This window comes from Nesoenas mayeri (genome assembly GCF_963082525.1).
Source record: "Nesoenas mayeri genome assembly, chromosome: 5".
Classification (NCBI taxonomy): domain Eukaryota; kingdom Metazoa; phylum Chordata; class Aves; order Columbiformes; family Columbidae; genus Nesoenas; species Nesoenas mayeri.
This window is the reverse complement of record NC_137548.1, coordinates 38974426-38999874: the sequence shown is the minus strand read 5'-3', so window position 1 is coordinate 38999874 and position 25449 is coordinate 38974426. Positions and strand designations below refer to the sequence as shown.

General features: G+C 43.1%; 1 protein-coding gene across 4 annotated transcripts in view; it reads left to right on the top strand.

Annotated features, from left to right (window-relative positions):
* The window catches only part of DPF3 (double PHD fingers 3), a gene marked incomplete at both ends in the record, with an annotated part of 163474 nt that extends 143126 nt beyond the window's left edge, over positions 1–20348 (top strand). For 2 of the 4 annotated variants that reach the window (XM_080345514.1, XM_080345515.1), the window contains 3 exons: positions 17701–17813; positions 19145–19226; positions 20278–20348. In XM_080345514.1, the coding sequence (XP_080201640.1) occupies positions 17701–17813; positions 19145–19226; positions 20278–20348 (266 nt within the window). Of the gene's footprint in view, positions 1–239; positions 435–17700; positions 17814–19144; positions 19227–20277 lie in introns of those variants that run through there. The other 2 variants (XR_013922195.1, XR_013922196.1) reach the window with 1 other exon arrangement.
* Positions 20349–25449: the final 5101 nt, after the last annotated feature.

Sequence of the window (25449 nt, the reverse complement as noted above, 5' to 3'; positions counted from 1 at the left end):
CGGTGCCTTTCTTTTGAACGTGTTCCTTCATACCCTATCTGTTTGCTTTGTATTCACTTATGGCTCCCATGGTCAGTTGAAACTGAGTCTGTCAAGCTATATTTTCAAAGAACTAGAATGCAAGCAGTGTTGGAAGGCTGGTTTGTGCTGCTTCTGCTTTTTTTTTTTTTCTGAGCACTTGCTTTTGTTGTTTATTTGAGTTTGTTTAGTTTTACTTTGTATTGCCTTTCCCTCTACAGTCAGCCCTGCCCTCATGGACTCCAGCGTGCTTCAAGCAAGATGTTTCAGAAGAAGGCCAAGAGAAGCCAGGATGCTTTGATGCTTCTCCTCTCCTTGCCCTGACCCTTCTGTATCCGTGTTTCATCTGGCACAGGAGCCTGGACTGTGGGAAGTCATCTGCCAAGTGTTGAGAGAAGTTCTGGGGATGCCCTAAGCTGGTGCAATACAAAGAAGTTTTTTAAAGTCTTGATTTCACTTTCTTTTAAGTGTGTGTATAAACCCAGGTCAAACTGGAATTGATCTACAGTAGAACTGACTGAGAAACAAACAAACAAACAAACTGAAAAAAGACTTAACTATTTTATTTATTTCGATATTTAAGAGAGAAAAGAAGTGCTGAACTTGCACAGTATTTTTGTTTGAAATACATTTTACTTCAAATTTTAAATGCAATTTTGTGAAGACATGAAATTTTAAAAAGCACTTAATGTAAAATAAAGACTGAATATTTACTTTAAGGAAAAAACTTTTTTAAATAATGAAAATAAAGATCAACTCTGCTCTCTCTCTTACTTTAAAGAAGCCATTCATACATGTGCTGGGTATCTTTGTTTTTTGCAATTTGGATGTGGTAAGTGAAGATTGCTCTGGTTTACTTTCTCCTTAACAATATTATCCTGTTAGATGCTGAAACTTACTTTGCTGTACTGAATTAGCCACAAATCCAAACAAAACTGTTGAAATAGCAAAGACCAGGCTCAGTGGCTGGATTTTTTTCTTACTAGATTTTGTGTCCCATTCAAAGGACTGTCTTCTCCCAGTAGGACTGATGTGTCTCTTCTGCACAGTAAAAAAGGTTTGCTCTTGAGCAACTCTGTGAAATACTTCTGCTGAAAGAGAGGTTTAAAAAAGGAAAACAACTCTGTTAATGTTAGTATTATTTTTTGCTTTGGTAATTCCACAGCTGATCGTGAATGGGATGTAAGGGAAGTATCTAAATGTCTAAGTGCTTTTGGCATGGAGCTTCCTGTTGGAGTCAGGGGCAATGCCACATGTAGAAACCTTACATTCTTCAGCCCTTTATTAAATGGTAGTGGACTTGGAAAAGCGTACAGGTGCACCTGCGTGTCAGCAGTAAGCAGCAGGGGTTACTCAGCAGGGAAAGAATGTGAGTTCTCACAGCTACAATCCTAAATTGCCCTGTGAGGCAGCAGTGAGGATCAGTTCTGAGTTGGTAGGCATCTTCTCAGTGAAATAAGGTGGTGTGCTTCATCTAAGCACTGGAGGATTTTGTTGGCTGCCAAATCTGGTCACAGTGGATGGCACGGGGCTGTTGACTGTCGTGTGTGATGCAGTCTAGTAAGGATGCAGGATGGCCCTGTGTCCTAGGGAAGGAATTAGACTTGGCTCTGAGATTAGCTTCTCTTCTGTAACGGGGGTGCCAGAGATACCTATTGGTATAGACCCAGGGTATAGACAGAAAGAGTGGTTCTGTTAATGTGGCTTATGTCAGCTTTTGGAGTGAAAAGAGCTGTGCCTACAAAAAATGCATCCTGAGTAGGTGAAGCTTCCAGAGAGCCAGATCCTGCATCATGTTTCTCACGCACCTAAAACTCAAACTCACCTCATTGAGAGGTTTCCATGATTTTGTCCTCCCTTCCCCTTCTCCTGCTCCTTCGAGATTAACACACAGGACCAAAAATAACCATGTAAGATGTCTGGTAGACCTCAGTCCTGCTCCCACTAAGTTAAATAACAAAATGTATGTCCTAATTGGGCTCTTTAGCAGGATGGTGGGTTTTTCTGTTCATTCTGTTGATTTCTAAACTTGCAGTGGTGAACTGCATCTAGAGAAAAAAAATAACATTTTATTACATCAAAATATAACAAGAGACACAAGTGTGATGAAGATTTGCAAACTGTAGGGTCTGTGTTCAGTTTGTGTAATTCCTTCCAAATAAAAGTTCTGCTTCCAGCGCCCCTACTGTTTATTCCTCTGTAAGTATTACTTTATCAAACCAACTCCACAAGGTCTTTTTTAGTGCAAATAATCTTCTTTTAAAAATATGTTGTTGAATAACATACTTGTACATATACTTTTCTAAGCTCTCCATTGTTTATAATACTCTCTTTGAAGCTTAAAATAAAACTTCCTCCTCTGTTGATTTTGTTTCCCTTTTCCGTTTTGTAAATTACAACTTTTGTCCCTGGATTTTGGTTTGTATCATTAACCAAGAACTTTCTTCCTTTTTCTCTTTTACTTTCTCTTCTCCATTCACTGGACTACAGAAACTGATTCTGTTGCTTGCTATAGTGAAGGTAGGCAGGAAATAAAATGCTTCTTTTGTGTAGGACTCACTCTAAGAGCACTTCTTATCATTTGGTAATAATAAAGGAGATTCCTAAATGTTTTTATATTTTAATAACCTTCTCCGTGTGATTAATAGAGATGCATTAAGTTAAGTTCTAGGTTGGAATCTAAATTGTATGAGAGCTTTTTGTATAGATTTTAGTGATATTGCTCTACGGAGTCCTGACCCTACCTATGCCATGTCTAATCTGGTCACTGGAGTAACTGGAAACTGCGGTTCCTTCTGCTGTATTTCACAGTGCAGGCATGAACCCTCTCTTTTTCTTTACACATATTACATCAATAGTATTGCTGTATAGGATGGAAAGAGAAAGAGGAAATACTGTTTCAGATTACATGCCATCTTTTTAGGAAACTCCCTAGTAGGCCTGCTGTCATTTTTGTGAAGCTCTGTTGCCTTTTCTTTGCCTTCCAATCAATTTCTCTGCTACCAGTAGAGGCTACAGGTGGCCCTTTTTACTTTGCCAGCTGCTTGCAAAAATAGCAGCTGAGGTGTAGCTAAGAGATCTTCCAATGTGGGTGCAGATCCTTTAGAGTAGTGAACTGTCCCCCAAAGAAGATTAAATGGCAAATAAGTCCTAAAGAACACGTCAGGCAATATAGGAATTGTACAGAATTGTACAGGTGGGCTCCTACCTGCCTAATTTTTAACAGTTGTGTGTGACAGACTGTGTATCTTTGCAGCAGAGAATTAACTGTTCTTGGTCATCTTTTATAGCTTTTCCCCATGGAGTTTTATTTTTGACATGTGTAATCTTAATTTCTTCACTCTTGTTTCTTCACTCTTTCTTCAGGTCAATATGACTTGAAAACATCCCTACTTGCGTTTAGACCTTGTCTTTACCTGTGCGAGGCCTTTGCTGATTCATTGGAGGAAGGAGGAAACCAGAAGGCAGTTTCAGCTGCCTTTGCTGTCCTCAGTCACTGTGGCTCTTGGGAACCTGTTTGGGATCTGATAGAGCAGCCTTTGGACTCCTGACTGGGTTGTCCTCAGCTGTTCTGTGTCTAAAGAGGTCTTCCCTTCCATTTCACCTGTTGGGCACTGGGTCCAGAGGCAGCTGAGGAGGTGGGTAAGATGCTAACTGTGCTCCTGAGCCATGCTGAGAAGGTAGCGCTGATGGTCTCCTTAGAGCACAGACTGGGTGATAGGATTGTGGGTTTTGAAGCTCCTCCTAGAAGCCTCTCATTGCCCTTCTGCCATTTGCTCTCAATAATCTGAGTTATAGGCCTACAAAACTACTTCTCTGTAGGGATTTCATGGGGGACAAGTAACTTTCTTTTCCTGCCCCAAAGCTCAGAGGGGAGGGAAGGTGTGTGATGACAGATCCTGAGCCCCAGGCCATTGTTGTTGTTCTTCTTTGAGCTCCTCTTGAGCTTTCTGCTCTGCTGCATGGAACAGAGAGACCCAGGCAGAGGTTGGACTGAGGGCAAAACTGAATGCTGACAAATCAAAGAAAGGAAAGTTGAAGAAAGGAAGGAAGGAAGCTGCTTGTGGCATCAGTGCACTTTTCTTGTTCAATAGGTCATCTCCCGTTCTAGCTCAGCTGTCATTTTCATTGTCCCCTGTGTGATAGGGAGAGCAGAGAGCAGAGCCAGTCGTGTCTGCTAAGGTAACCAGGAGTGAAAGTGTACATTGAAATTGGCCTTTATGGATGTCTGTCAACACCCTGTTCAGATGAATGGGATCCTCTCCACCGCAGCAGAGCTATTGTTACAGGCTGTCAGACTCCAGAGAACAACTCTGCATTAGTCTTATTACTTTGAACATTTTTGTGTCTTTTTTTTTTTTTTTTTAAAGACAAGGGCCTGGGAATAGAAATTATTTAAAGGAGAGTTTTAATTTTGCACAAATTATCTGAATAGAAAAAAATGCTACTGTTTCCTAAGCCCCAGAGCAGATCTACATTGGCACGCTGGCTAAGAAGGTATCCTATTTTCCTGTCTGGAGAAGGGTTCTTGATGGTGAGAGTCAGGTGTGGCAGGAGGAGGGACTAAAAACATCTCCCAGCATTGCAGGAGCTAATGGGTGACCCCAAAGCCAGATTTCTGTAGGCTGAGACTGAGCTGAAGGCTGGCAAAGCTGAGGGCTGGAATCCTGAGTTCTCTGAGTGGACTAAAAATGGCATCAGCTTCTTTGCTGTGACCTGAATTAGAATGTTGCACTGGTTTAAACTTTTGCCTGGAATCAGGAAAAAAGTCTGGTTCAATTTGCATCCTGGAGCTGTGAGCCCTCCTTGTAATCAGTTCCATTAGCCCACAGATGATTTAAAACCTCAAAATCCTTCCTCTCTAAACCCAAGCTTTTAACGCTCATTAGCAATGACATGAACTTCTCTATACCCCATCCCGTCCCCAGCATTGAAGATGGCTCAGTAGGACCTCAACTACATAAAGCATACGTAGCAGAGCACATAGGCAGCGACTGCTCCCCTTAGCTTTGGCTGGGCTTGTCCAAGTTGTGGTTCGATGTGTTTAAGGTCTCCATTGTCTCTTGGAAATTATTGTAAAATTTTATTCTCTTTGCTGCGCCAAAGCTGGACATTTGCCACAATTTAGACCCATCTTTGATTTTAATGACTTAAGATGAGAGCCACCCATCTGTGGCATCTTAATTTCACCAGTATGTTTTTTGAGACTTGACTGCATTTTTTGCTGTTTGAACAAATGCTCTTGCTGTGTGTGTTTGAAACTTTTACCATATCATCTGTTATTTGATGAAGTTTTGTCCTTGCAGCCTGTAATTCTTCACAATTCCATGGTGTCTGTTCCCCATGATAGGAGAAGTGTACCATTTACCTTTGAAAAAGTACATATTTCTGGAGTGCAGTGTTGTGGCTAATATTGCCAGCTGGGATATAATTAGAAACAGTTTTGTTTAAGGTTATCTAAGATAGATGTGGTAGCTCGGAATAGCCAACAAACCAATGATGGCACTGCTATGGAACAGGCAATGCCCTCTGAACATTGAAACCGGGTGGTGGGCTGAAGCTCTTGGAACTACTGCTGGAAGAGGCAGCTGCTCTGGGGAACTTCTTTGGTTCCCAGATGATGGATGGTACCTCTTGAGCAGGAACAGACGTAGCCTCTGCATAGACGTAGTCTTATGCTGAATGTTTTTTTTTTTAAGTGGTTTCATTTCTTGGTGCTGTTCATCTTCCATAACCAATGCTCAGTAGGAACTTCTAGTTTATCTCTAGGTTTGCAAAGGTGTTAGGAGTCCTTTTGGCTTGGACTGAAGCCCCTTCTCATTATGTTTCTTCAGTCTTTGCTGTTATTGTCCTGGTGCTGGTGGCTTCATTGTGGACTGCAGAAAGAGAATGAACATGACCAGATCTTTCAGATATAGCCTTCTTTTTTTGAAACAGATTAGAGGTTTTAAGTAATGCTGGAGAGTTGTCAAGCATTGCTGAAGACTTAGCTTACTAATTTGGATTGCTTTAATTAGACAACAGCTATTAAATTCTTCATATAATCATTTCAGAAGCCAATATTGAGGCCAGCTCTCCAACGTGAGAGAAACAGCCGAAAGCTGTGCTGTCACTAAAGGGGTACCTTTATTTTAGTGTCAGATAGCTAGTGAGACATAGCTTTCAAGTTCACGTAGCACTTTGTACAGTGGAATTTACATGGGGTGGTTTTAAGCCTATGTTTGAGAAATTAATTTTCTCCTGTTGGTACAAGTCATAGTTGTTTCCCATCCGTGCTCTGCTGGGAGTGACTTAAATGTGTTAAACAACACTAAAGTCTTTTCCAGCCCTTTCCTCAGGTTCAACAACTTGTTTCACAGTGCAGTGGATTCTGCAGCTGGATCTTGGCTCAAAAGCCTCATCTATTGCTGGGATATCTGGGCTTGGGCTTCTTAAAGAACAGGTCCCAACTCTTCTCAGGTCTTTCCACACCAGCTATATCTCTGAATGTGTCCATCAGCCTGGAGGCTTAGGAGAGTTTTTAACTATCCATAAACTCTCTCTGGGTTGAATTCAGATCACTATTGTACTCTTCAGACATCCAGATGGTCCAGAGCCATGTATTCCTTCACCTGGAGAGGAGGACCTTCCCTGGGTTAGGGAGCTTTATTTCCCTTGCAAGGCCAGGTCAGCCTCTTCATTAGCTAGCTCCTCAAGATCCCTTCCTCACTTCCATTAAGGACAAGATTTTACTAGCACTTAGCAATCTGAAAACAACAAAAAAAGAGGAGATAAATTTCCTAAGGACATCTGAACCCATTAGATTCCTGTGTGACTGTTCACATATTTATGGGTCTGGCATTTACGTGAAGAAGAACTAGTCCCCATTAGGCTCAGTAGAGCTGTCATTGAGAATTGCCAAACATCTCTCGGGCTTTGGAATGCCATCTAACAGTGAATGTCAGAGGTGATGAATACCTTCAGCAGCTGTTAAAGGTGTGAGGAGTGGAGGTGTCCAGAACCTGGTCAGACCAGCCTGTAGGAGAGGACTTCCCAATCTCTTTGCCATTAACAGAACCACCGGGCAATAGTCCTGCTAGCCAATGTATCAGCCAGCTAAAAGCAGGGTCAGAAGACCCACAGATCCCTCTCGTACTGTGGAAGATCATTTTCTAGCATTAAATACGATAATCTTCTACTTTTGATTAGTCTCTGTTAAACAATTCCTCTGGTGCTGAAAAGGAGCAGTACTAGTGAACTGTTTAATGAGGGACACTTGTATCCACTGACATGGAACTAGCAAATTTCTTGTTTAATCTGATGTGATATTTAGCTGCTATGAAGTATCCGTTGTGTAGGTTAAAGCAACACTACTCACTTATTTCAGGTTAAAGCATGGCCTGTGCTTCGACTTAGCTACCTTGGAGTGGAAGATCTGGTGAGCTCTGAGAAAAGAAATAATGGATTTTAATCTGGTGTTTTCCCAGTGGTGGAAAAAAAGTATCCTACTGTTTTGGTGTCTTTAGCAGCATTTTGTTGGACTCACAAAGGCTGTTCAAATAACTGAACTGAAAAATAGCCTTGTGAGGAGGAAAGATTTTAGTTTGATTTGAAATGAAACGTGTTCTCTTTTTCTCAATGAAATGGCCCTTTCCCTTCCTTTCCCACAGCCAAGTGTGTGCAGGCTTGAATGAAACATTTCACTTGTGAGTATTTTTCCCTCTCTTAGAAACAATTCCATCCAGCTCAGTTTTGAAGCAAGATACCGTTCCAAAATGAAAGTCCAACTTCTTGTTTATGAAACACTGGCACAAAATGTCTCACCCTTTCTGAAAAATCAGTTTCTCCCTCTGCTGCCCCTTTAACCCTTTCTCCCTTCCGGCTTGCTTTTGACTGAAATGACTTCATTCAGATTCCCTCCTTCACTCAGATGTTTAGATTATCCTAAAATGGCATTTTTTTGACAGTAAACTGAATCATTTCACACACCTCTCCCCCTCCACCTCCCTCAAACACATACTGATGCTGTGGAGGGTGCAGTTATAGCTCTTACTTCCCTCTAGATATTGATGTTGCTGGGACTTGGGTGAAAACTGGCTGCCATATCAATGAAATCTCTATTGACACTGAGAAATTCCCAACCAAACAGGGTGTTTAACTAACACAGAAGGAAAAATACCAGTAGATGATGTGATTTTTCCAGCTTCTGGCACTGCATGACAAGCACTGGAAGGTGTGTGCGGAGAGCACTGCCCATTCATCAGCCAAAAGGGTTTCTTTAAATCAATGAGACACTGAAGTAACTTACTCCAAATTGGTTTTGTTTGTGTTGAGTGAGGTGATTCTACTTACATCTGAATACACAGTCACATTAGCAGCAGTGCATGTTAGCTTGTGTGGGAAAGTCAGAACTCTTGCATTTACAGTGTGTTTGCATCAGTTATCAACCATTTACCCAGAATGTGTTGCATTTCTTTATCTGGATGATACGTGGTCACCTCATGTGACAGCAATGAGGTCACTGCCTATGCAATGGCATGGTGTCTTCTGTGTGGTTAAGTTTATTTAATATTAAAATGATGATATTTAAATAATTTCTCTGGAGTTTGCCATTTGATTTGAAATTTCTGGAACTGTGCTGGCAGAGAATTAGTCTAGAGTTGTTCCTTAATCTTCTAGAAAGAAAGTTTGTCCAGAGGTTAGTAATATTCTCTCCTTGTTCCCTTTCCTGTCCCCTAATTCATCAACATAAACCCAGCCTACCCCTTTTTCAATTGACACTGACTTTTCTGGCTTGGCTGTTTCCTGACCTGTGGCTGAAGTCACCTCTGAACTTCTCCCTAAAGCCCTCGATGCTTGAGGAGGAGCAGAGTGGTGCAGAGGGCTTGTTTTGATGCTCTCCCAGCTGACTGTCTGACCATGGCCTGGTTTTAGCAAGGAGGTGCCTGTGCCATGAAGCATTACGTCCATTGCACTCTCCCACGTCATCCCAGTGGAGAAGCCCCTGTTGGAAAGCCCCAGGGAATGACATGTCCTATTCACTGCCACCACTGATGCTTTGTTGGGTCAGTGGGAAAATGCTGGAGCCAGCCTTTTTGAGCACTGCCCTGATAACACAGGTTCGCTGGGCTGCACTGGGCGTTCCTGCAGACGTGCTGTCTGTCTGTCTGTGCTAGTGGGGCAGTTTAACACCGGGAATATTGGGGAAGAAGCAGGTGTTTGGACAGCAGACATAGGTTCAAGTAGGTAACAGAGTCCTTGTTCAGGTTAAAGGGAGGGGACGAGGGGCAGAGCAGATATCTTGTTTTAGGGAAGGTTTTAACAAAGGTAATGCTCTCATGGAAGGCTATTCAGGCAGCCATTTCCCTGGTGTTTTCAATACCACCCCACTCCTCTCATTATAGCTGGGGATTTTGGCTCTCCCAGTGGGGAGGAGATGTTCTAAATGGACTGCCAGGGAGGTGGATTTAATGCACTAGGAAGAACTGGCTTCACCAAGTTAAAAAGCAAAACAAAACCCAATCCTCCATTCCTATTTTTAGTGTTTATGACCAAGTATTTTTGCTTGGTTGCTCATTTTGAAAGGGTTTAGTGAGCCTGCCAGTTGATTGAAAGCTCTGTGGTGTGTGAGCTGGCCTGGCTGGGGAGCCTGCAGTGCATAGTGACGAGGTCGGAGCCGCGCCGGAGGTTTTTTTCCACTGCAGTTTGTTGAAGGGTAACAAAACTGTCCCCCGGGCAAAGGGGATGTTGGCTTTCCAGGTTGTGGTGATTCATCTTGTCTGGATAAGCAGCCTTCCTCCTACTCCCACATTTTCATCTCCATCTACCTCACCCTGACTTCACTGTGCAACATAATGCAAAACCTGCCCTGCATTGGGCAGATGGTGTTGCTGGGGGGGTCTCAGGCAGCCGACCCCCCCGAGGTGTACCTGCTGGGCAGCATTAGCATGCCATGCCCGTCCTCCTGGCCACTTCACCCCCTGTAAATGGGTTTATTCTCATTATTAGGAGCTATGTCCCTGGCATATGGAGTCCGTGCGGTGCCTGCAGGCAGGTTTCCTTCCTGTTGGTGTTGGTAAGCAGCCCAAGTGCCTCCTGGCAATTAGCAGATCGTTACCCATAATGCGATGCGCAGCGATGCAGCCTGGTGGATTTTCTGGAGGTCACTCTGACCTAATTCACCCCCAGGAATTGTACAGTGCTGGCATGACTTACCAGTGCATTAACAAGCTGATGCTTCAGTATGAGGTTATTTGAGTGCTTCCACATTATTCTTCTTAGGCAAGAAATAGCCATTTTGTCTAGTAGCCAACAGTGGCTAATAAGGCTGGTCTGGGAGAGGAGGGAGCAGAGTGATGGCTGGTTTTAAGCTGGGACATCACGGATGTGCAGCATTTCCTTTGGCTTTAATGTCAGGGGCCATTTCTGATGCCCTGGGTTGCAAACACGCAGAGCCCGTTTTGCTTCCTCACTTGTGCATTACCACAGTCTTTGCAGTGAATGGAGCAGCATGTGTCAGTGTGTGTGCGAGTCCCCACTGCTCTGAGGCAGAGGGGATGACAGAGGAGCAAGACTCTGCCCCAGATCTGCCCCACATCTGCTGCAACCCAGTCCCCAGAAGACACGAAATGAAGGTGCAGATGTCAGTCCATCACAGGGAGTTTTGGAGGGACAGGCATGGCTGGCCAGAGTGGGACCCCCACACAGCAGCAGGCACCCCCGCAGGGCTCATCCTTCCTCTGGCAAACTGGAGCCCAGAGCAGAGAGCTTGGCTGCAGCATCGCCAGCCCAAATTAGGGTCTTCTCCCAGGGCGGTGATTTGTATACGTCCAAGTTAATTGTCGATGGTTTTGAGAGGCTTTTCAAATCTGTAACTTCTGTTTTTCATTTCTCCCTGCTAAGATAGGTATGGCTGGACTGTGCGTGCCGAGGAAGCGGGGCTATGCAGGGAAAGGCACACAGAAACCTATTGCAGTAAAACTATTTCAAAACATTTCTCAAGTAGTTTTCCTGTAAGACTTGGGGCATCTGCTAATGAGGGGATGGTGTGTGTGGGGAGAGCGATTTGACTGACATACCATTAGGATGCTCGACATAACTTCGTCCTGGCTTCTCTCTTTGTGTGCTCTGGAGGTCACCCCCAAATCCCACCCAGCTCCTCCCACCACCCCGTGCCGGTTACTCTGCCTTGTCTGTGTCTAATCTCTCTGGGTGCACGTGAGTCTGTGTAGGCACAGTTCCTTCATTTTGTTTGTGCACGCAGGCAGCCTTTGAGCACAGCTCTGCTCCCAATGAACGCTCTGTAGCCCAGGCTCTTTGTCCTGGCTGATCCTCTCGATGCTTAAAAACATTTCAGAGGAAATTATGCAGCATTGTAGAGTCAAATCTGGGAGTGAGTTGAGCTTGTGGATGGATTTTCCTTAAGCAACAAAATTTTCTGGGGATTGCCTCAAGATGAGGGGTGTTCTTGTAGGCCTCACTCCCCCTGTGCAGTTTGGTGTTTACATGGCTAAAGTAAGAGCAGGGTAGTGCAGGAAAGCGAGCTGCAGGTGCCACGTTCCACTCACCACCATTTTATAATTTCTGTGAGATACCCAGTGTTACTTGTTTTCAAACAGAGGTCTGTCCTGCTTTCAGTTCCCATAGACTCCGATTACACCTGCCTAACTGCAACTGGGACTGAAGCATTATCTTCTGCACAGGGGCTTTATTTGTCCCCTGGGTGAGCAATTAAAGCGGGCTTTCTTCTACTGGTGCTGAATATTCGAGCAATGGCTTGTAATTTATGTTTCTTTTGCCACTGGAACTGGCAGTACCGAAAAAGAAACCACCACCTCCAGAGCGCGGCAGGCTGCCAGTGCGGGTGCTAATGCAGCAGTGTGCCCCTTCCCTTTCTGCAGGCACGGTTTAAACTCTGTCCATGCTGGCCAGAAAGAATATAGGGCCAGGAAATGAAATAATAGGAACTATAAGCTCTGCTACAGCTGGATAGTTTCAGAGCTCCATCAATTATTAAAGGCGTTAATTCTTCCACAATTGCTGGCATATTGCAGCATATTAGATTAGAGGCAAGCTGGTCTCTGACCAAATCAGACTGACCAGCCTGTTCACTGAGGCCTCCGAGTCCTTTTGGCCTCAGTTTTGCAGCAGAGTTGGTGGTGCGGGAACACAGTGCCTCGGACAGCAGGAGCAACAGCCAGGTTTTCTCATTTCCATCAAGATGCAGAAATTCAGAGTGGTAATATTTCCTCTCCTTCTCTTCTGTCTGATGTTAATAAAACCCAACGGAGCTTCTGCGTGAGGCATCCTTGTTTGTTTGTTTGTCTGTTTTTCTGAAGAAGCTGGATTCAGCAGGGCTCTGTGCCGAAGGGGGTGACACAAGAGCTCTTCACCTGCAGCCTCTGACCCCCACCCCTGCCCTGGCTGCTGGGAAATCTGTTGTATTTTTCTTTAATGAAATACTCCTACTTGCCTGTATCACAGAGGTACTGCGGCAGGTGGTGCCTCGAATCCTCATCCCACAAAGACTTTTGAAGGCTGTTGTTTACGAGTAGCTCCATCTGAGCAGGCAGGAATATGTCACTGGTCTGTAATGCCTTGACTTTGTGAGGTGGGAAGGGCCAGGAAAATGCCAAGAGCTCCGCGTCCTCAGCCCTTAGACATGTTTGTTCTTCTTCTGAGAGCTGCAGCTCCTGGAGCCCTGGGATTCTGGCAAAGCCAAGTCTTCCGCTGTGGGTGGGTGGTCTGGGTTTTTAAAGGCCCTTTCTGATGCATCTGTTGTTGACACCATATATCTGTAAGCATGCCTTCTTAGACAAATGAGGCCTAATTTTTTATACCATAACCATAAAATCATACTCTTTATTAGAATTACAAGTTATTTTTCCCTTCTTTTGTAAGAATATTGGTAATAATTCTGTCTAATGATGGCAGCAGTCACAGCAGTCCTTATTCAATCTTAGCAGGAGGAAATGTTGCCATTTCTTTGCATGTAAAACTTCCATTATTTGGATGGTGTTCCTGTGACACAGGTCATTATATCTGTAATATGTATTTATAGTTGTTTAAAGACCTGTATAGTTTATGGGATAAATTCTGATGTGATATAGCCAGGAGCCCTGTGGGTTTTCATTATGCTATTGATTAAAAAGTTCACCACTACACAGTGAAGATCGGGGAAAGAATTGAAAACTGGGTGAAAATTCCTTTTACAGTATATAAATACTTTCACATTTGTTTTAAAAAAGGAGTCTTTGCTTATTTTTTTTCTCTCTAGATAATCTCTGCCTTTGTTTGAAAAAGGTTATTGATTGGATTGTTAACTTAAACAGTCTGTGGCGGGTGTGACAGAGCACATGGCTGCAATTAATCTTGCGATGCAGAATCCATTATTGAAGAAGCACTAATGAGGCGTTCTAAGGCCTTCACTGGTCACAGAGCGCCTGGGAGCAGCAGATTGCTCCTGCCCTTTAACATCAGTTTTGGTCTTTGGTGTTATATAGCCAGTGTAAGCAGGAGAGACTTTTATATTTCTTTGGGGGGAGGGGGGGATGTGGGGGTATGGAATGGGGCTGATATTTATGTTGAAATTCTCCTTACCGCCTGTCTGCACTTGCACTGGGTGTGGGAGACAAGAAATGGTCTCTCAATGTGCTCACCCCCGACTCCTCTGACCAGATGTCTGGTGGACACAGTGCACAATTAAATCCAGTGGCATGTGAAACATGGGTGTCACTATAAAATATAGTCTCAGTCACAGGGTTCAGATCCAGAGGAGAGTTTTGACAAAGATGAGGGAGCTTTCAGACCTGATCTATACTCTAAAATATTGCTTTAAGACAAAGGGATGAGCTGCTGGAAATCTCCTCACTGCAAGTTTTATTGTTGACGTTGTTTATAGCTATTGCGGCATAGCAAAAGTTTTGGTAGAGAATACTTATGGTAGATTAGAAACTGTCGATGTTAACATATCACATTCTCCTTCAACAGAGCTGCTCCCACGGTGTGTTTTAGAGATCTGTCTATTGACTCTGGGGACACCATAAATATGTGTTACTTCTTCCCCCTGTTAGATCTGCGAAGCTGATACAACACGTGAAAGTGATCCAGGGTTTGCCAGGGCTGAGCCTGAATTATTAACCTGAATTATTAATTGATTTCCAGCTGCAGACTCTGTGCTGCACACCTTCACCATAGCAAATGCTGTTTATTGCAAGATTAGCAAAATAAGACTATTTCTTCATCTTGACCACATAAGTGACAAAATTAAGCAAGAAAGACTTACAGCTCTCTGGCTTGTGTGCTACAACAGTGTCTGTAACTTGAACCACATTTTGTGCTGCTCTTTGTGTAAAACAAATTGTTTGTGGGCAGAACTAGCTTTTTAATTTTTTTTTTAAAGATAATTTGAATCTACCTATTGTAGCTTGCCATATGCAGCTACAGAGCTTTGTCTTCTGCCACAGAGGGAATGCCAAGAAGTGCTGTGATATGGAGTAGGGATGGTCTATACTAACACCACTCCAGGAAGTCCTGGATGTGTGAATTTTCTCATAGGTCAGGAAAAACATTGGTTTTGAACCAAAGTAGCAAGAAAATAGAGAGATGGGGAAGAAGGAGAGTAGGGAGGTCAGGAAAAAGAATTTTATTGCTTTGAGTATCTACTGACATACTTGCTGTACGCTACAGTGCCTCATCACGCTGCTGGCATAAGTAAAAATAGTCTTTCCAATGACATTAGGTTGGGATCATGGTACCACAAGGCACATTGTTTAATGCAAAAGAGGATCTGACTTAGAGGCTGAAGCAAGACATGTCCATGAGGAGTTATTTTTCCCTTAGACATGTTACAAGCCCTGGGCTAACAGAGAGCAATCTGCAGCAATGCAGACAAGGCTGTGGGCATTTGTTGGTCTCTTTTGTAGTCACAGCATTTGTAGAGAGAGCCCAATGGAGTGAATAAATTGCTTGTTTTTGGTGGTTTGGGTTTGTTTGTTTGTTTGTTTCGTTTTGTGGGGGTTTTGTTTGTTTGTTTTGGTGCTTTTTGTTGTTGTTTTCCAAAAGATTCTTGTATTGCTACTAAAAGAAGCCACCATGGCCCTCATGCCACTATTGATGTTTTCTAAGAGATCCTCATCCTACAAGAGCCTATTTCTTTTAGGCTTATGGTGGGTGTGGCTCTTAAGAAGGGCTCTGCAAAATAGGATGGATCACTTCAGGGATGAGGCACCCTCGATGCGAGATGCAGCACAGGAAACCTGCAGAGGGTTTTTTTTGAGGCAAATGAGGAACAAGACAGTCAAGACTGATAGCTGGAAGAGAGCAGGAATGGCTGCAAAGGGACAGAGATAAAGTGGTGAACAGAACCTGACCTTCGTGTCGTTTGAGAGTCTCTAGCTGGAGTCTCTGCGATGAGCAATGTGTATACGCAGGCAAGTGAGCACGTGAATGTGTGTATGCATTTAGCTGTGATTTATTTCTCTAAGTTTGATTCCATTCTTTCTGTTTCTTTTCAAATGTGACGGAAGCTATTTAACTCTCTGATTAACTCACCTCCCTGTGTGAGTTGTTTTCTGTGATGTATTCCAGCGCTGTACAACCTTTCTGGAAGCTGCCTTGCTGCTGTTGGGATGAATTCCTCCCTGATGTGTAGTGTGGCACATTTGTTCTGTTTGCTGGTTTTGGAATGAGATTCCGTGTTTGCTGTAAATCAGATCTGGAGGAACATTTCAGTGTCATGTCAGATTCTGCTAGTTTGGTAGTATCAGAAATTATATGAGGTCCTTTCAGCAAAAAGCTATCATGTCACAAAATCTCCTTTTGGTCAGTTGTGGTTTCAAGGTCCCCAGAACTTTAGTTTCAACTTGGTCCACTGTAAATCTCAGTAAAATCTGACTCTTGTTTTGTGCTGACATTTCAAGGGCTCCAAAACCCAGTGATCTTCTTAGCCTATCTCAGCTCATCAGTACTGTCAAAACATGTATTTATTCAGAGGCTTAAGAGTGTTATGGACAATGTGATTGATCCCTCCTTCCTTAAATATCTCCTTCATTTTCTGTTCCATTTCCTTAATTACTTATGTACACACATTTCTTCGCTGGACAGGCTTAGTTTTCTTATCACTACCATGCAAATACAACTGGAGAACAAAAATTTTCATTATACCATTTGGTGGTATCGGTCGTGCATAAAAGTATATTCCCTGCAGTATTATTGCCTTACCCAGCAATTCTGAGCCACTGTTTGCTTCACTGGCTAGAAAACACAGAGGCTTCTTGTAAGGTGGTGATGGGTGATGCTACAACACAGCAAAATACTGCCAGTAGGTCTGGTAATGAAAATGATGCATCTATGCCCACATCTGCCTACCACAGCCATGCACTTTTTTCTTATTGGAGAAGCAGCCTTTCTTTTCTCCTTTTTTAAAAAGACTTTTAGGCTGGTGGAGGTGGAAAAGATATTTTTCTACCCATTGGCTGTAGTATAAGAACAACAGACCAGCTAGAGGTGAAAACCCCTGCACACCTGATGGTGTGTGGTTCTAGCAGTAGCATGTGGTAGTGCTGGATGTGCGCACCTGTATTTCCAATTTTCCTATAGATTTGCAATTGGCTACCTCTGCCTCATGCCCCCCACCCCCAACTATGCCCAGTGTTATGCTTGCGTGTGTTGGAGGGGGATACTAGATATGGGGCTTCCCAAGAACACAAGCAGTAGCTTATGGCAGGTGACGGCCTCAGCCTGATAGGGGTGGTTTGGGAGTACAGTACTTTATTTCAGCGGTATATTTTTCTTGTTTTGTTTTGCAGAAGGAACACTGATCCTACCTTTGGTTTGTTTGTTTGTTTGCATTTTCCCCTCCAGAAAGCCCATTGCTGACCCTGCTACTGTGATACTGCTGTTTTGCAAAGCTGGAGTCAACACGCATGTAGGGGTGGGGGTTGTAACTCTGGCAATTTGTCCTTCCCGATTAGATGTGAACTGTTCTGCTAGCTTTCCCTCTTTATTCCTTTCATTTAGATTGTTGTGGGAGCTGGCTTGGGGTTTTTTCCTTTCGGTTTCTTGTTTTAATCCTGGAAGGTTAGCTGTGCAATTTGGTTTCTTCTATGCCAGCCGACATTATTGGCAGAGCTCTTAAAAAAAATAGAAGTTGTATCCCTCCATCTTGTCTTGCTTCTTCCCTGTATGCTGCTGCTTCCATTTAAGCAAAGTTTACAGAATTGCTCCACCCATTCGGATACCACAAAAGAAAGCTCTGAAATGGAGAATAACCTCATTTCTACCAGGTCCTTCAGTCCGGTTGAAACGATGCTAATTGAAACTGTAGTCCAATTTCTATTAAGACAGATGGGGTCTCTCTGAAATTCGGTTTGTTTCTGATTTCATCCTTTCTCTTGTTTCCTTTCAAAAATAAAAAAAATAAACAAAAAGAGTCCCACAAAAACCAAACCCAAAGCCAAACCATTTTTAAGAGCTCTGAGTAAAACTGCTTTGCCAATGGGGAATGGGTGGGGATGACTCTGATTTTCTCTTGTGCCCGGCAGCGAAAGGGTTAATGCCTGCTTTCCTCTTTGGTACTGTTAGTTGCAGCCCATGTTGTGGTCAGTCCATGTCCATGTGCGTTTTGTTCCCAAATTTAATACCAGTTAATTAACAAGCAAAGAGTGAACCTTAACAATGACAGTTGTTTCCGATCTTCCTCAGGACACCCGACCTGCCTGCAGTTCACCACAAACATGACTGAGGCTGTTAAAACCTATCAGTGGCAGTGCATTGAGTGCAAATCCTGCAGCCTTTGTGGGACCTCTGAGAATGATGTGAGTTCATTTACCTTTTCATGCAAATGAGTGTCACTGCAAGCTACTGTCATGCCCTCCCTTGAGGAGCATGGGGCAATGGTGTGGGTCACGGCTTTACTGCTGCTTCCATACATCACCAAGGATGAGCCACTCCTGAAAGCAGAGATGGGCTTCTCCCCAGTTCCCCCGTTCAGCCACTGGTCTCTGCTTCGATTACCAGAGGGATCATCATATAGGGACACTTAATATGGTGATACTGGTGGTTTGTATGCATATTCAATAGAAATAAGCTGAAGGTCGTAAAGTCATGTTGCAAGAGAGTAGTGTTTTCAGCATGGTAGTCAGGAGTAGCTGTGAATGGGTGATAACCTGAAAGATGGCAGATATGTTTCTTCTGTCTCTGATTTTGCTTACTTTCTTGGCGTGATTTTTAAATCTTAATTACAAGACTTGGGAAACCTGAAAGCATTTGAACTGGGATGGCTAGTCAAATCTCTAGTCACCTAATCACCTCTCCCAGTGATTTCCAAACCTGCAGCTGAACAGGGTCCTCTCTGTGGGGTTTTCAGTTTGAACTGGATGCTAAGGGCCCTTGGTAGTCTGTGAGAAACTTGGAGAATTGACAGTGAGTGGAGAACTTTGGAGATGATTAGCTAATGCTTACATTACCTATAGTAGAATAAATTTGAAGCCTGAGTTTTTTGGTTTTTTTTTTGCTCTAGCAGTAAATAAGGAAATCTGAAAACAGGGAGCTGTTCTGTGTTAGGAATCATGGGATAATTCAGAGCAGCTTTTTCCCTCCAAATACAGAAGCGAGCTGCAGACCACATGGTGGGATCACGTCATTTCCATCTGTTTCACAGAGTATTTACTCAGCTGAGTTTTGGAGAACTGGCTAAGTTCGGGCATTTGTCAGGAAAGGTTTCCCCTGAAGGGATGAGATCCAGCATGTGGTCACATTGGAGCCCAGCAAAGCTGTCCTCCGAGTACAGCATATCCTCGGCCTCACAGCTTTTGCTTCTGCAACATGAGGCCACCTTGGAGAGGAAAGCCTCCACCTCTCAGAGAGATTTTCCCGTTAGAAACTGAACTGCCTTTGTGATGAGAAGTTCTCTCTGCAGAAATATGGTGGTTGATCATGGACTCATGAATGCGATGCCTGTAGCCTTTTACATTCCAAATAGTCTCTTAGTCTCTATGTTGCAGCTCTGCCTTCGTAGCTGAGCACTACTGCTTACCATGCTTGTGTTTTCATATTGGAAATAGACTAATTTACATCATTTTCTCTCTCTCTTCTCCTCTCCTTCTCCTCCTGTTTCCTTACTGCCGCCTCAACAACCTTATCTCAGGACCAGCTGCTCTTCTGTGATGACTGTGACCGTGGCTATCACATGTATTGCTTGAATCCACCAGTCTTTGAGCCCCCAGAAGGTAACACATATTGGAAGCCTGCTTTGAAAATGACAATAACATCCTTGTGGAGAAGGGAAGAATTTCAGAAAGGTGGCCTGGGCTGTGCAGGGTTAAGGAAGCAGTAGCAAAGCAGAGACAGGTAGCACTGCAAAGAAATAAAAGTAATAGACGTGAAGGTCTAGTGTGATCTGAGGTGTCCTATTCAGTCTTGCTGATCTCTACCTCCTCTTTCAGACATGGCTCTTTTGTGGCTCATGGGTACCTTTGGATATTCCAAATGGCATTGGACACCTCAATTTAGTCAACTGAATTGAGCTCCTATGAACTGTGACTTTGGACTTGCTAAGAAGTCAAAGTCCCAGAGACAAAGTCCCAGACAGGGAAATCCTCCCTGGAATAGCTGAGAGTTTGTTGTCAGGAGACTGGATTAGGAGGAATGACCTTCCTTGTTCTCTGGTCTGTCTATGCCCCAGAAGGGTGGGAGTTCTACAGTCTGTATTACATTTAGTATGTAGTTAGGTCATCTGCAGGGCATTCAATCTGAATGCAACTAGTTGTAGTTTGTAATTTGGTTCTGGAGCAGAGGAACTAGTGCCTTACCATTATTGATTCTCTGACTAAAATCTGCAGAGAGCAGTAGAATTGGAGAAGGAGACAAGCAAAGTACAAATGACTGTGGTTTACATGAGGGATGAGACAAGAGTAATTACGAATCAATCATGCATTCAGGAATTAAATATTTGTAACTTTTATAAAGAGGGAACTAAATCAGGAGGGAAAAATTTTTAAATGAAACTAATAATTAGCTAAGGGTTTCTGTTTGACTGAGAAGTGGTGTACTGAATGTATGAAAATATAAAACACCTAGTGGGAGTGCACCCCCCAGCTGTGTTGTAGCTTGTGTAGAGGGCCTACTCACACAACACCAGGGGCAGCAGAGCCTGCTTCAGAAAATACAAGGAATTCCAATGTTAGCAGTATTTGATATCTTATTCAAGCCCATCTTGACATAAACTCCGAGTGCCTGGATTTTATGTCATTGCTATAAGAAGGCTTTCTTCATTTGCAGGGAGCTGGAGTTGTCATTTGTGCCGGGAGCTGCTCAGAGAAAGAGCATCAGCTTTTGGCTTCCAGGCCTGAGGAGCTCCAGCAGTCAAGACACACTTTTCTCCTGGTGTTGCCATACCAGCATACAATTCCCATCCAGAACGCAAAGACACAACCCACATCAGAACGAATGGACACTCAAATACAGGAAGAGGTATCTATGGTATTCACTGTCACTAAGGCCGTACCTCCTGAGCTCTACTACAAGGATCGTGTACTTGCCCAGTGCTCCGGATGAAATCTCTTCACTGCTACACATGGTTGCTGCTTGCCTTTACAGGCTCACATGCATTATAGAAGTGGGAGGGTTGTTATGTCAACATGGAGAAGTCAATTTTGTGTGGCCTTGTGCTTTCTGTTTAGTCTTCTTTTTAAAGAAGAAATAATAAGATATCTCCTAAGGAACTATTGGTGAGTACTTTGGCTGGGAGCAGCACCAGTTGTTTCTCTTCACAGGCTCAACTGGAAATCTCTTTAATGCAACCACTCTCTGTTCATAGGAAGCTCCGAGGGTTGCATTAGTCTGATACTTCCCGGTGGCCATGAACAACATGTCATTGAGAGAAGCACTGAGCAAAAATTTTTGGGTTGCTGTTTTCTCCCTTGCATCAAATGCTCTGGTTTGGCAGATCTCTAGAAATTGGATTTTAGTATCTCTGAAGGAAGAACAGTACCAGTGTGTACACATATAGATGCTTAGAAAAGTCCACTGTCTTCGGTATTTCAGGATATTCAGGCACACTGTACCACTGCAGTGCCAGCATACAGTCCAGACACATCTTCTTTTTGTTGTTGTTCAAAAAATTATGAATGGTTATGTATGGAACTGACTTGCCGTTTTGCTCAGAAAAGTGAACAAAAGAAAAATGTCATCTTAAGTTCATCATAGAAAGTAAAGTTGTCAGTTTTCTGAGCAATCTAAAATAAGCTGCAAAAAGGAACAACTTTGGCTTAGGGTCAAATGAAGCACTTTTGATTAGTTTTTTGAAATTTCAAGACTAAAATGTTCTGCAACTGAAAGTTGCATTTTATTCTGCGAACTGCCTAATCAGGACTTCCAGTATTTCCTAAGTGTTACTGTTTTTTATCAAAGTAATTATAAAGATCTAGCTGAATTTTGGCATAATTTTGCCCCCCAAATTCTCTACAACCACATTTTTGGCAACCATGGTAATTTGGCAAAAATCTTCCCCAGCTCTAAAGAAGGGAATAAGAAAGATTTTCATAAGTATTTTTAAATTTAGATAAAATACTTGTGCTTTATTGAAACACACCTCTACATGTGAAATCAAGAAACATTAAGCAAGAGTATCAATTGAAAAGATATTATTACAGCTGAGTCTTTTTGAATGATTTATGACATCACTATGAGGACAAGTGAGTACATTAAAGAAATTCTACCAGATACATCTTTAAGGTTAAAAACATGCAACTCCCTGAACTGCTGAGAAGTCCAAAATGACCATTTTGTTGGGTATGATGTATATTACTTTCTATGCATAGATTTAAGTGGGGTTATAATATAAATTTATGAGATTCCTTAGCAGCGTGTGACTCGGGTTGCTTGTACATGTAGGTAAGGACATTGAAGATTATATTTGGCATATTTATATTGGTTGAAACTTTCTGCAAAATTTAATGTTCCCAGACACTTGAAAGGACATTGTGAAAGAATATCAGTGAGCTAATTTTTCTTCCTTCTCCTGCTAATTACATTTAGTTAGAATGAGCTATACTGACCTAATGCACTTTCCCTCATTATTTAGATAGTTTCTTCACCTTTTGTGTTTTGTTCAGTGTGCACACTGAAAGTAGCTGTGTTAGCTGCTGGATTCTCCCACGTACTGTTGCAGCCTTTTCTCAGGCTGCAGCAGAAGTATTTTAACCTGTTACAAAAAAGACTTAGAAAGTACTTATGCTAGTCATACTGGACCACATCTCTCCTGGAACAGCTGCACTGGCTACCTGTGTAATTTATTCAATACCTAAGGCTTTCCATGTGATGGCCCTTCAGACAAGCTAAGAGTACAAAGAACTTGGAGCATCAGGTGCAGGGAGGGTAAAGCAGGAGTCCGTGGAACTGTATGAGGTGTCTGGTACCTGTTGGAACAAAGCTCTGGAAAAAATGTAATATGAAGTGTCTTCTTCCCAGTCTGGAACTGCCCTGGCCCTCAGGATCACTTGGTGTCCACAGCATGAACATTTGCACCCCTCTGCTGGTGTGGTTGAACCCTGCTGACCTGGCACTTTGGGACCATTGCCACAGTTCAGACTGATACAAAGTCCTGTTGCTGCTGTGGCCAGGAGTGCAGGTATGTGTTCACCAGGACACTGCTGTGCTCTGTCATAGGAAATAAGTGTTTTGGCAAGAGGAACAGGAGCTGAGAAGTGTGTGTGCTGGAGGAAAGTTTTGTGGTGGTGCTGGTGGTGGGTGCAGCAGAGGTGGGTTAGTGTTTGGGCTGGTGCTTGGCTACCAGGTGCACTGGGCTTAGGGAGCTTCATCATAAAAATGACCATTGCCTTCCAGTTTCCTGGTATTTGCATTGACCTTGCGAGAGGAGTAGGACAATGTCTGCATTATCATATGGAGTGGAAAATGCATAAGGTTTTAGCCAGTGTGTTAGGGAGACAGCAGTGGCTCATCGTACAGGTCTCAGGTAGATCTGCTGGTGAGACCAGCTGGTGCAGAAATTCAGTTCTCTCCATTCCTGTGACGGAGACATTGCTAAATGAGCTGTGCTCTGCACACACACCTGCTTTCCTATTTTGAGCTTTTGATCCATCACACTAACTGTTTTCTCCTCCCACAACCACTCTGCACTGAACAGTGTCTTTCATGTTTGGAAATATTCCTCAGTGGCCTTGCTGAAGTTTATCACTAGTGAGATATTATGGAAGGAGAGATTACTAGATCTTCAACTGCAAAATATTGTTTGCCATTTGAGATTGGCATAATCAGGCACTTACCCCTGGTGGTCCAGCTGTGTTTCATCTCTCCAGCTTTGCGCTGTGTTGCTGTGAATCCAGGCAGCTTGGCAGCAGATGAGATGCAAGCTCTTCCATTCTGAGAACTTCCTCCAGCTACAGTCTTCCTTCTTCACTAGCTTGGTCTAAGTTAAGGGGCTGGAATGGACCTCTCAGTGACATTTTTAACATGCATGCAGAAACACGTCTTGGCACACTTTAGAAATAATCATCAATCCACCAAGCGAACAGTCCTGTGCCTTCTTTGCCAAGAGGTGGAAAGGTTGTGGCACAGCCATCAGGGTGAGGAAGAGTTTAGAAACTCTGAGAACCAATTCTCTGTCACCTGCTAACCCCCTGGGGACATCCTTCCTGCATGATTGTTGGTGTGAACTATTTGGGCGAGTCCATCTGCTGTCAGGCACATCTTGAAACAACTTGGAGTAGTGATCTGGTCCAGGCATCAAGCAATGTGAAGACTCCAACTGTGTATGCTCCTCCCTCTTTCTTTGACAGGACGTGCAAATTTGTTGGCAGCCCTTGAAGTGATCAAATTCCGGCATATTCCAAAACTCTTCTGTGTAGTGGAGGCAATATTTTAGCACAAATCAGGACAAACTACCACAGGAGATGGTAGCCCCTGCATCCCTTGAAAGTCTTCAAATCAAGAACGGGCAGCTTCCCAGAAGATGTTTTTTCATTAAATGCAATCTTAGTTAATCATACAAATGTCTGACTGAAAAAGGCTTGTGTTATAGAGGAAGTCAGGCTGGATGATATAATTGTTCTTCCCGTCCTTATTATAAAAACAGACGTTTACTCTGGGAGAGGATGTATTTAAACACAAGCTGTGTCTGCATAATGGCCTTAAAGTATGTTAGTTAAACATATTCATGTGATCCTTCCCATTTTTAACCCATTTTGGATAACCTAAAAAGGCCAGTTATAGAAAATCATCTTTACTGATGCAGTAAATTGCGCATTACCTCCTTCATGCCCACAATGGCAACTACATTGGTGTCAGCTACCTCAGGCTGTTGCAGAGACTGAACAAGTCAGACTCTATTGCATGAAACCACAGCTTGGCTCTGGCTTTCCCTCCATCACATTTGTGTGCTGTGCTGCCCAGTTTTCTACCCTGTGGTGGGAAGACTGGCAAGGGAGGGGAGCTGCTGCAGGGGCAGCCTTGGAAACCAGAGAGGTGGAGAAATGGTCACAAAAAGGGGGTGCATCCAAGCCGGACCACTGAGGAGGTGAGCTCATGTTGCTGTGACAGAGCTTCCCCTGCAGCCCGGAAAAGGCAATACCTTTAAGAAACATGAGATGCGTCCCAGCCATTCTGCCTCCAAACTGTACTTCCATAGATGTGTCTTTGGACTGAGTTTACAGCATTTCTGTAAATGCACCTCGGGCCAGTTCTTGAGCTAGGAAAGCCACGGTCAAGTGTGTTCTTTTGAAGCAAATGTTGCTGTAAATAGCATTGAGATCATTATTTCTCAGATTTCTCTAAAAGGAGCTTAGGAAATTCTGCCCCAAAGGAAGACACTCCTGCACCGTGCAGTGTTATGGGACTGTTGCATGTTCTTTACACCCACAGCATGTGTTTTGACAGGGGTCATTTGGGAGGTGAGGAGTGGATGGGGGTAGAAAGGAATAATAATTAAGCTTGTCACTGCTGGAGGGATAGTGTGCATTGTGCACAAGGAAATTTCAGGTAGAGGTGGGCATGATATTTCTGCATGAAAAAAGATTATTTTTAAAAAATGTGCTTTTGAGAGAACAGCCATTATTTACATATCCAAGTTCAATCTGGCAAATTATTTAGTACAAAAAAAAAAGTGGAGAATATTGGAAGTGTTGAAAATGCTTGTTTCAGTCCTTTTAGGATGAATCATTTCAATATTTGAATTTCAAAGTTCATTTAATTTCAAAATAAAATAATGAAATAGCCTTCATTTGACATTAAAAAATAACCTGGGCCCCAAAAGTATTTCAGGTCTATGTTAATTGAAATTTTCCAAATTTTGCTATTTAGTGTCATATCCACCATTGTGTATCTGGTTAATTCAGTTCCAGCATGTCAGGAAATTGCATTAGAGAAAACTTTACAGTATCTACTTAAAAGAAAGTTAGCAGCTATGGAGGAATAGGAATCTTTAACATAATGCTA